The 12,550-nt window shown below is 37.2% G+C and overlaps 1 protein-coding gene across 2 annotated transcripts in view; it reads left to right on the top strand.

Annotated features, from left to right (window-relative positions):
• Window positions 1-12,550, top strand: part of UNC5C (unc-5 netrin receptor C) — a 357,621-nt gene that overhangs the window by 278,676 nt on the left and 66,395 nt on the right. For both annotated transcript variants that reach the window (XM_049630896.1, XM_049630897.1), the window contains 3 exons: window positions 2,975-3,155; window positions 6,746-6,913; window positions 9,481-9,645. In XM_049630896.1, coding sequence (XP_049486853.1) covers window positions 2,975-3,155; window positions 6,746-6,913; window positions 9,481-9,645 — 514 coding nt within the window. The remainder of the gene's footprint in view (window positions 1-2,974; window positions 3,156-6,745; window positions 6,914-9,480; window positions 9,646-12,550) is intronic.

Below are 12,550 nucleotides of genomic sequence, written 5' to 3'. Positions count from 1 at the left end.
AAAAAAAAAAAAAAAAAAAAAAAAAAAAAAAAAAAAAAAAAAAAAAAGCAAAACAGAAGCATCATAAAGAGCTAAGTTTTAGTTAGAGAAAAGTAGAGAAAATAATCTAAACAGAATTTGAAATTTTGGAGAATTTTGCTTCTGCACTGCAAAGCAGCGTGATAGGGGGTCGATATTTTTTCAGGGTGGGAGATGGGGATGTGCAGGGCAGCATGAGGATTCCAGTGCCGGAGGTGATGACCTGAGCTTCCTGTAGAGATGTGGTCTCAAAGCAGGACATTGTGGCAGCTGCGAGTACTGGAATGTAGGGAACAGGAGGGTAGGCAAGGTACCGGAAGCCGGAGGAGCCCATGGCTCACCTTTTCATTTCTACAGCTATTTTCTAGCAGGAGTGAACTCTCTGTTTCTTTAAACTAGGCATTACAAGTGAGCCCAGTATGGAAAACAGGAAAACAGATCAAAGCAGAGCTTCTCTGGTTAAATCCAGAGTTGGGGAGGAAGGCAGTAACCTCCACAGGGCCCTGGGGGCCTCTCCAGTATGTCTGGGGTTCCTCAGGGGTCATCAAAACCCAGGTCATACTCACTGTTCCAGCACTGGCAAGAGACTTGAGAAAAATGCGGAGTGATATATTTGCAAGTAAACTTGGTTTACCCAGTAATCACAGAAGTCGTCTTAGATCTTGTCAACTGTGCAGATTGCTCTTTTTCTTCCATGTAATAAACTTTCAAATATACAAGTAGTTTGCAATATCCCTTGGGATCTCTTTATGTCACTTATGATCAGGGTAACCTCACTGTTGTTAACTGATGTGATTTAAACAGAAGAAACCATAGTTTTGAACAGTCATGGGTTCTCCTGTGAGAATAGTTGGAATCTTCAGAAGCAAACCATGAGACCAAGATTTGAATGCAGAGGGTTTTTTTTTTTTTTTTTTTTTTAATGGGGCATTCATAGAAGAGAGAACCTTATAGCTGGGTGGAGCCACCAGGAGAGAAAATGAAGCCCAGTAAGTGTGTATAGAGATGGCAGGCGACATCTCAAGGGGACAGCTTCAGCCTAATTTCACAGGGGAACTCTGGAAGGTAGCAGCTCAGATTCTGACCCCAATTGGACACAAAGCATATTTCCATATCTGTGAGACAATGGCTAAGGTGGAGGTTGTGGGACAGGGAGGGGGAGGGGGGTGCTGTGAACCCCTAGGCACTTTCAGAGTCCACGAATGTCAGAGCCATCTTTCAAAGAAAGAGCAATTATGGGTCCTTGGAAGAAAAGCATGAAGAGCATGCTCGCTCTCTCTCTCTCTCTCTCTCTCTCTCTCAGGAGGGATCCAAGACCAACTCAGGGGATCCCAACAGTGCCTTCTATAAGTGGAAAGCTTTCTCTAGAATGGCATAGATAAAGATTAGATTAGAAAGTTAATGTCTGCTTTCAATGATCAATGATAATTAATAATTATATGAATTTTGCTCCCTTCCCTCTTGCACTTCTAGTGAGCTCAAACTACCACACACATAGGGCCAGATTTTGAGAAAATCCGAGTCAAGAAGCGTGTGAGTTTCAGATCAGATATATCCAAGCATGGCCCTGACTGAATGTGGTCTCTGTATGTGAAAACAAAATGCATGTTTTAAAACTCCACTGTTTTAGATGGATTTGATTCTATTTCTCACCACCATAGTATAAATACCAAGAGGGTTTTGCCCTTTCAAAATTTATATCACCACAAATAGTTGCTCTTATCTACATCCTCAAATGTTTATTTCAGGATTGTTGTTGGTTTTTAAACGTTTTTCCCTTTAAATTGTGGTCTCTTTCCTAAGGATTAGAGGAGCATTATTTTAGAGTCCCTCTGTTGGATGTAATTTAGAGCTGTGCAAAGTCAAGCCCACTGACAGATTTAGAGATTAATTTCCAGACCTCTTGTGGTGCTGGAGATACTCTCTAAGATTTTGAAAATGGCAACACTATTGACTCTCTACCACTAAAGATTACTTGTATCCATATCCACATGGATGCAAAAGAAAAGTTTAAGGGTGGCAAATATCAGTGTTGTTTTGCTTTATGGAAAATCCTGTGCATAGAAAAAAAACAAAAACAGCAGCAGCAGCACCAATTTATGGAACAAGAAATAGTTCATCCTCCATAAGGACAGTTTATACAGATATATCTCCCTCCTTTCATTCTGTAAGCATAATATTGCTTTTGCTAAACTGATGTGATCTTCATGGAAAAAATAGTCCAGTGGTTCTGAACAGTCATGTCTTAGGTCAGGTTCCCCAGAAGCAAACCATGAGTCAAAGATTTGATGTTAGTGATACAGAAAAGGAGAGCTTTGAGTATGATGTATACGCTCTTTGGATTATATTGAAGGTTGGTACAAAACCTTTTTTCCTCAAGTATTTTGGCTTAAATGCATCTCCAAATATGTGTTTGCTCCATTTTAAAGTAAGTGCTTTTTCGGGGAAATTTAATCCATATGTTTCAGCAAGGTTACACGTAAATCATCCAAATGTTGGTTTATTAGAGCTACATGATGTCGAAGATGCCTTTTGAGCTTTTTTAATAGTCTTCACATTCTTTTGTGAAAAGCAGCAAGTTAGTTGCCAAGAGTAAACAAATCAAATAGCAAAAGGTTTGAGTTCCGTTTGAAATGCTTAGCCTATTATTTTTGATTGGGTTCTGAACTTGGCAGTGCACATTCCCTGTTCTTGCCTGCGGGGCAAAGTGAAAACAATTTGAACATTGTATTTCCCAACTGGTTCATTGACATTTGAGAATAATGTAGTACAGACAGAATCAGCAAGTTTGGCAGGTGAGTGATACCTCACATGACCTCAGAAAGTTACTTCCTCCAGGATTGCTGAAGTTCATAGCACAGAGCAATGTCATACAAATTCTAAAACACAGGTTAGGACAGACAGCCATCGAGGGATCCTTACTGGGTACTTACCTATTTCTTTTGTGCATCTTTAGGTGGAATGGTTGAAAAATGAAGACATAATTGACCCCGTTGAAGATCGGAATTTTTATATTACTATTGATCACAACCTCATCATAAAGCAGGCCCGCCTCTCAGATACTGCAAACTATACTTGTGTTGCCAAAAACATTGTTGCCAAGAGGAAAAGCACGACTGCAACTGTCATAGTCTACGGTGAGTGAGCTGGTGGAGTCTCAATCTAGTCCATGTCAAACTACAGTTTCTCGTTTTAATTTAAACTATCAAGCAAGAGGCCCTTTCTCTTTCTTTTTCTTTTTTTAAACATAATTTATTGTCAAGTTAGCTAACATACGGTGTATACAGTGTGCTCTTGACTTCGGGAGCAGATTCCTGTGATTCATTGCTTACATACCACACCCAGTGCTCATCCCAACAAGTGCCCTCCTCAGTGCCCATCACCCATTTTCAATCCCTATTGCCAGCTTGCAGCTTCAGCAGTGAGGTTTAACTGCTTCCCTGATAGGCATAGAAAGACCAGACTTGGAAATTCCTAGCCCTTGGTCAGTCAGCTTATGGAAAAGTGAAGGAAATCCACCTGAGTGCCTGCACCAGAACCAGAAGATGCTCACCCATCTTAAGCGTGCCCCCCTCCTCCATACCCTGGACCACCCAGATCTAGAGTGAGTTTGGAGATGAAGATGGTTAAGTCAGCCCACTGACAATTCTGTGGGCTTTGGCTTAGTCAGGTAAATTGTGGCTGACCTGTTCCCCAGATACATCAGAGAACAACGTTGACTTCCTGGAACTTGCTTTACACACTCGGGGGGGGGGGGGGGGGGGGCGGGTAGTTAGAGTGAAGGTGACCACTGCTATGCAGTGGCCCTAATCCTAACCACATAGCAAGTTCAACATAATGATTTCTTCGGAAAGCTTCCCTTCTGCTCTCTGGCCCTTTCTAGTCCAGCTCATATCCAATTTGACCTAATATTTCTCCAGAAATACTCAACAGTTTCACACCCAATTTTGCTGTAGCGTCTGATGCTTTTATCTCTTTGCGGTATAGCACTCAGTTGCTTTCCAGTCATTTTATGAGGAGTTTCATCTCCCCAGCTGTGTGTTAAGCTCCACTATAGACCAAGAGACTGCTCTGTGTATTTATGTATTTCTCACAGTGTTGGGCAGACAGTAGGTCCTCACATTCTGGGTGATTTATTGTGTCAGAGGAAACCAAACAACCCTGGGAAGTATTTTGAGGGTATGCCCCGTCTTAAATGAGATGCCTGTGTCTCACCACCACTTGGAACTTAAGGAAGCTTTTCAGGGCTGCGTCAGTGTGAAAGGACATTCCAGGGACTTTCACGTCTGGGTGACTGCAAAGGAGGGGCAGCCCTTGGCAGGTATCTGGCTCGTGGTACTTAGTGTAGATACTGCCATTTGGATGGATGTCCTCATGCTGTGGGGAGTTATGAGAAACAGAAACCACGTGAGGCTCCAGAGGCTGTATATTGTGACACTTTAAATCTTTCCTTTTTATTCCAAGACAGATACATACAATTTTTTAATTCTCTGGATACTCTGAGATTTAATTTCCTCGTCAAGATAATGGCTATGTTAAATTGTAGGTAGTTGCCTCTCTTCAGTCACAGTGAAAGGATTCCTACTTTTTATCTTTTTCTAAACTGGCTGAACAACTTGATTAACAGCATTTAAAGTGCAAAAGATAATGGAGCACATCACAGCACGTAGCAATCATAGATAACTAATGATGATGGACTATCTTTCTATGAGTTATATAGATGTTTAATATACATGCAGATCTCTTCCCCTATATATAACATGCTTTCAATATCTACAAATGCAAGCTGAACATGGTTTTTAGAAAGAATCAAACAGATGGAACTTAGGCACTTTGAGTTCAAAAAACATCATTGGACCCTGGGGGTCAGGAGACTTGTGCTCTAGGACTAGTTCTAGTAACTGACCTTCAGTTGGCCACTTGACCAGGATGCTAGGAACCGTCATGTCCTTGTCTGTAAAATGAGGGTATAAGTCTAGGGCTTTCACATTCCTTTTTTTTTTTTTTTCTCTAGGAGCTTATCATTATTTGTTTCTCATTAAAATCCTACCAGAGCAGTATATGGATACTATAACCCCAAATATTGGCTTGCCAGTATGCTAGGAAGCAGTTTACAATGACAATTCCATGACACTGGGTTTTGTAAAGCTGAGCAGGTTAAGTTGCTTTTTGGAACACTAACTGAAACACAACCTATCAACCATCTGCTTGTCCTTTTCATGGCCTCATAAAGTAAGTCGTCCAAGGCTCATAGATTAGGCTCACCAGAAGTTTATAGCAAAATGTGTACATCTAATGAGTATTTCATTTTTGAGTGTGTTGTATGTATTTATTTTTGTTAGTATCATTTTGAGATGGCAAATATATATCTGTTATAGAAAATTTAGGAAACACAGAAAAGGTCAGAGAAGAAAATGCCAATAATCCTGTCATCTTGTCATCCAGAAATAGCTTTTAAAAAGATTGATATGCATACTACTGGTATTTTTATGCATAGATAAGATTTTTTAAGTAAGGGATATAAATATATTTTTTACTTAAAACGTGATGTTCAAATATTCATGTATTATTAAATAGACTTCTAGAGCACCATTTTTTAATGGCTGCCTAGATGTCAGTCACATGAACATACGTTTACTTTACCCTTTTCCTATTGTTGAACATTACAGTTGTTTACAATTATTTATCTTTATAGAAAAATAACTCTGCCATGAAAATTCTTTTGTCTGTGTATGTATGTATAACATATTCATAATTTTTCCCATTGTCTTGCATAGGATTCTAGCAGAGGAGATGTCGGGTGTGTGATATGCACATATAAGCTGTGTGCTGCCTGAGTGTCTAGCACTCTCTTTATGATCAGGAGTTCTAGTTACGTCAGGTTTTAACTTCTACTAGTTACGTCAGGTTTTAACTACCAGCAAATAATTTTTGTTAGAAAATGCTTAATTACAATAATGTACTCTAAACTCACATAATGGAAGTCCTAAAATATATTAGAGTATTTTCTACAGGGATATCTCCGGCGGTAAATAGTGAACATAGCAGTAGAATGTAGGTTTTATAATCATACACTGAACTCTCCATCAAACACCATAATTGACTTTTACACACAGAATAGGTGTCCATTTCAATTACATAAACTAAATGCCAATTCAATCAAATAGCTACTCAGTTAGTTTAAAATCTAGCAATATAAGACTTTATTTTTTAACAAGGTTCACCGCATTAATGAAACTGACCAAAAGTCCTTAAAAGGCTGTAAAGTTTACATGTGCTAAAGAAAAATAATCAATCATCTATTAAGAAAAAGCTACATGATTTTATTCAGCTCTCATGCTTCAGATCCACCTGCAACCTTGGCATAAGGATGTAAACATTTATTATTTGAGATAAGCTGTCAAAAATAATTTTTAAAGCTTGATTAGGTAAGAGGAATGTATTTTTTTTAAGAACAGTAGCCAAGAAAAATAGAACACGGTTCTATATACTCTTCTGAGTAGGTGAGTACATTTTGGTAATTCATTTTATTTATCTCTATGCTTAGATTCCTCAGCTATGCAGTAAAACTGAATGAAATGATGCCCAAGGTCTCTTCTATCTTTGAAATTTTAGATTGTTTTATGGTCACTTAGCAGATGACTTTTTGTCTATGTGTTGTGCATGGTTTGTGTGTCTGTGTGCATGAACACACATATGATTCAATTTTATATTTACCTTCTTCCAGTAAATGGTGGCTGGTCCACCTGGACAGAGTGGTCTGTGTGTAATAGCCGCTGTGGACGAGGGTATCAGAAACGCACAAGGACCTGCACCAACCCAGCACCACTCAATGGTGGTGCCTTCTGTGAAGGGCAGAGTGTGCAGAAAATAGCCTGTACCACCTTATGCCCAGGTAAATAAGACAGTGCTCGCGTTCCAAATGTATCCTCCCATTTTAGGATTGTTTTAGGAGATATAAACAAAGCCTTATTCACCTGAATATGTGATAAATGTTATTTCTATCCATCATACCATTGAATGCTTACACTGCTGAGAAATCAAGTATTTTTCTCCCAAACAGTATTTAACTTTATTAGCCAAACATGCAAAATAGAATAAAACATGAGATTAAACACTTACGGATATGATCCCTCTCTATTACTGGACAAAACTGCTGGAGCCAAGATTATAGATTCTATAATTCAAGGGATTTGGAGAGCCCTGAAAGCCACATATTTTAGGAATAACAACTCTTGATCTTCAGACAGCCATGGAAATTATTGGAATTAAAATTTAGAATATGTTTTAGACTGAGATATTTGATATTTGGTGTCACTTTCTGGGCAAGGGCAAATAAAACATTTGGAATGAATTAAAAAGAAGACAAAGCTTTGTGACACCTGGGCTAATGGGTTTTGAAAATACAATGCATTCAGCTCTTTATTATCTGTACATGTTGGTTGTGTATTTCTGTGAGTTATTTGCAGTGGCAACTATAGCAAGATTGCATCCCTCTGCTTCTGACCATCTTCTGATGCTGTCTCATGTTGTCACCAGCTTTTATCCTTAGGCAAATTAAAGTTAATATTGCCAAAATCAAAACCAAAATCAACTAAAATGTTTAATTATATGATATATTGAAAATTTAAGCTAAAATTATTTTGAAATAATCCATAAATTTAGTGCATTCCTTGGGTAGCTGTTATATTTCAATTTCATTATTTATTTGTATTTTATTTTATTATTTTTTTGTGCTTTCATGATTTAGAAACAATCTCCTTACGTCCCTTTATCTTGCCTACCTTTTGTCTTATTCATCCCTTAAAGAAACTTTCTCAGAGATGGGTTGTAGAAATGAACTGTAGAAAAATATAATCTATATTTTATACTCCCAAGTGTCCACTCTCAAATATCCAAACAGTATCCCATACTGAATCCTTTGAGAGATTTTATTAATGTAACAAATCTTGACACTTAGCTAGGTTTAAAATTTCAATATTTACCTTGTAGTCTCTTATATTTTATCTAGATATTGACTTCCACAATTAAAAATGCACTGAGTATTTTGAGTTGAGATAGAAGTGTGTGTGTGTGTGTGTGTGTGTGTGTGTAAACTTTGGGCTGGTTTATGTCAAAGCAAATGTATTTTCTCCAAATAGCTGGGAGTTGCTTATACAGCCAACTCTGTATAATTGAAATATTGATGCTTTCATCATTTTTTTCATATGGGCATGTTTATATCTCCATACGCATTATACATAATATATTTACACAGTAATTTGAATATGAAATCATATAGATTTTCCAAACTGTGTAGGTTATTAAAATTAATGTAATTTTTATGAATATGTAGGTGTAAGATATTATGTATATTAGATGTTCAATAAATGATTTTTGGCATTGTTTTATATTGAATTCTAGATAATCATAATTACTTATGTATTTCAGGAAAACTTTTTATTTAACCACTTTTTAATATTGTTATCTTATTTAAGAATTTCTTAAGAATGAATTTTAAGTGTGACTTTAGTGAGACTTACTGTGTATTTATTCAACTTAGGATTTAAGTTGTATATTTTTAAAAGAGATAGCTTAGTATCATTGAAATTACTGACAAGTCAGACACAAAAATTAGAAAGAAAGTTAGTCAGTTATAAATGACTGAGTCACAGCAAAAAATTAGGAATCTGTATAAATATTAATTGTAAAATAGAAATAGAAATATATATATCATCAATAATGGAATGGAATCATCAAATAATAAGTGGAAAATAATATAGTCATTTCAGCAAAGCATTGCAGAACAGCATCAAGCTGCCTGGATGAAAAAATTAAAAAAAAAAAAAGTAAGGCATGGATAGAGAATGGGTAGATAGATAGATAGATATGGATGGATAAATGGATGGATGGATGGATGGATGGATGGATGGGTTGGTCATTGGGTGGATATATGTATCCCCATTGTACCAACCTCTTCTCCATATCCTTACACAGGTTTACTTGCACTGACCACATGACACTATGTGCAAAGAAATCTTGGGTTCAAAAAGACGTCCCCTAAGTTTCAATATAAAATCCAAAAGCTTCCCTTTTAATAGAGAAAAGGGCACCATCATGATCTACCTTTATGTACCTCCTAGTCCTCACCAGCTCCTGGTGACAACTTTGCTTTCTGTGTGTCCCTTTAAGCATTCCTTTGCTTGGTCAGTAAGGAAACAGTCACACACCCAGTAAGAAAAGTTCTCAGAACCCTGACAATGCATGTAGAGCGTGCTTACTTGCCAGCAGGTGACATGAATGCAGGACTCCTTGATGGGACATTTTCTTCAGTTTTCTGTTTTGTTGTTTTGTTTTGTTCTGTTTTGTTTCATTTTATATACTTGAGTTCTACTCCCTTCTCCCCTCAAGCAGCTGCTTCTCCCTCTGACCTTATGCTGGTTTTTGTGTGTGTGTGTGTGTGTGTGTGTGTGTGTGTGACAGTGGATGGCAGGTGGACTTCATGGAGCAAGTGGTCTACTTGTGGGACCGAGTGCACACACTGGCGCAGGAGGGAGTGCACGGCACCAGCCCCCAAGAACGGAGGCAAGGACTGTGATGGCCTCGTCTTGCAATCCAAGAACTGCACTGATGGGCTGTGCATGCAGAGTAAGTCTATTTGAGCAAACAGCAGTTGGGAGGCCTGATATTTAACCATTTGAATTTCTTGGAGGGAAATATTAGAAATTAAGAATTCTGAACAACAACAAAAACAATGCAGTAATATACCAGTATAGTAGCTCTGTCTCAGAATTCAAAGAACTAATCTCCCAGGAACTCGAATGAATAATAACTGTCCGGTTAACAAATGACATACACAATATTGCTTTCTCATGAGCAGAGTGAGTTAGTCATTTCCATGGGGGAACTATCATTCTTTCCAGACCTGGGAGCCATTACTCAGCTTTATTAGAATGCATAAAAGGGCACCCTAAGCAACTCATAGTAGAATCACATGACTTCAAAAAAGTAAGCTATTTATTCCTAATTCATGGCCGTTACTGAACCAGTGTCCATGAATGTAAAATATATCTAAAGGACAGGAAATGGTCCTGCAATTTACCAATTTACAACAAATGCTTGGTGGGAACATGTCCACAAGCCCTTGAAAATTTGAGGTTTGTGTTAATGTTCGTTCAAAGAAAATAATGTTAATAAAACAAAAATTTTAAAACCAGGTGTAGAGGATTGGCCCAGGAATATAATGGGTGCTATAGGAGAAATATCCCCCAGTTTTCATGGCTTTGTTTCTTAGATTTTCTTAATGAGTTGATAGTTTGATGTCCATACTTGCAAACTCTTACCCCTTTAATGGAGGAGCCCTTAGATGTGCAAAATTTACCATCTTACATGACCATGAAGTAAGGTATTAAGAATTGTTCTGATCTCACGCCTATGCGGCTGAATGGATCAAACAATGTGCTATCCTTGGATCTTAACTAATAGCGGCCAGATGTTGACATTTCTTATAACACATTACAAATTGCTTGCAGAATACAGGCAACCAAATATATTTGTGTAGATGTATTTGTGTTTGTCGTTTAAGAATAAAATATTTCACTTTCGCCACATTTATGAAATTGTGTTTACCTTCCAGGGTCTATACACACAAGGACCTTTAAAAAGAAACCTTACTTAAAATACAAATAAGTAATTATGTTGCTGACACAGAATAAAAATCCAACAGGCTTCTTCTTTTTCTGTCCACAGTATGTCGCATTCTTTGAGGACTGGCTGCTGCTGAGTATAAAGCACAGCTTCTGGTTATGATTTGCAGACTGCTACCGTGCATCTCACCAAGTTTGTGTTAGAAATACAAGAATGAAAAGAATATAGCTGTTTTCCTAACCATTTATCCAGAGATACAGGGTTTGTTCCTCTAGGCATGACTTTGAGTTGAGGATTAAAATAAAAACATAGCACACACCACGTCATTCTTTTTTTAAATATTTTTATAATTTAATATCCTTCCTTTAGTGGTGAACAAATTGATTCATGTGATCAAAAGGTGGCAATATTTGAACTCTCTCTCCATGTGTGTCTCTCTCTCATCTCTTTCCTTTTCTCCCTCTCTCAAGTCTATATTTCCACTTTGGGTGATTTAACACCTACTGCTTCTATTGTGCATATTTTTAAATTCCCAAAGCAACCTATTTAACCAGAAATACGATGCTTAAAGATGGAACTTGGGGCCTTTAATTGGTTACACAAAATGACACGTATGAAATTATGACATTTGTCAAATACAAACATGAAACATTCAAATTAAGACTTTCATGACATAGCATCCCTTTAGCATCTAGCTTGTTTCCTATGGCATTTATAGAACCTTCTGTTTAATGATTGGGTATTTGTCAGTAATGATGGCAGTGAAGTGATTATGTAAATCAGGAACAGGAACAAGGCTACATGAGGAGTTTTGTTGTTTGCTTTTTTTTTTTTTTTTATTTTTTATTTTATCAGATCCCTTGTTAGAATGAAACATTTGAGTGTTTGGGTTAAAATCAGATTAAAAAAACCTGTTTATCTCCTTTTACAATTCTGATTTACTATAGTAACAGCCCCTACTAAGTCAAACTCATCTGCTCTCCTATATCTATCTACTCTAGTGCAACAGAAAATTGCAGTCTGTACTATTGATTTCCTCAGTGATAAAAACCACAAAGATAGTGGTACACTGTGTAATTATAGTATTCTAGAGTGAAAGTTACAGTTTCTACTTACCAGTAAGCTGGGTGTTTCTGGCATAACATTGCACCAAAATCTTGCAAAGAAATAATACTGCTCTTGGCACTCATTTTGAAAAAGAAAGGTTTTCTAATAGTGAAAGTACCAAGCTTGCAAGAGAGACATGGTCTATAATTAAGAAATAGGATGGGGAGCCTGGGTGGCTCAGTTGGTTAAGTGTCCAACTCTTGATTTTAACTCAGGTCATGATCTCCTGGTTCGTGAGATTGAGCCCCGCATGGGGCTCTGTGCTGACAGTGCAGAGCCCTGCTTGAGATTCTCTTTCTCCCTCTCTCTCTCTCTCTCTCTGGTCATCCCCAGTTCGCACATGCACACTTTCTCTCTCTCTCTCAAAATAAATAAACTTAAAAAGAAAGAAAGAGATAGACTGGAAGTAGAAAAGATAGCCAAAAAGTTGTACTTGACAATTAAGAATTATAATTTTGCATTTATTTACTTTAGGAGAATTAGTGTCTTCAATGCATTAATAGCCTTTCAACAATATTGCAATATTATCTCAAAATAAAGCTAGTTACCACTCAACAAAGTATACAATACAACCTCTGAAATTGTATTCCTAGTTGAAGGTGTATACAGATGATTCTGATATATATATATGTAGACATACACAGCTAGGTGGGAGAAATTCAGAGTGCATAATAGAGATCAGTAGAATTCAGAAGACTAGATAATATAGGGTAGTTTATTTTAAAAGCCAAATTGATACTTAAGAACAATGTGGCATATATACAATATATTACTTTCAATGTTTATTCAGAAATGTGTT

The sequence above is a fragment of the Panthera uncia genome, chromosome B1, assembly GCF_023721935.1.
Source record: "Panthera uncia isolate 11264 chromosome B1, Puncia_PCG_1.0, whole genome shotgun sequence".
NCBI lineage: Eukaryota > Metazoa > Chordata > Mammalia > Carnivora > Felidae > Panthera > Panthera uncia.
Note: the sequence above shows the minus strand (reverse complement) of the source record. Positions and strands in the feature narration are given on the sequence as shown.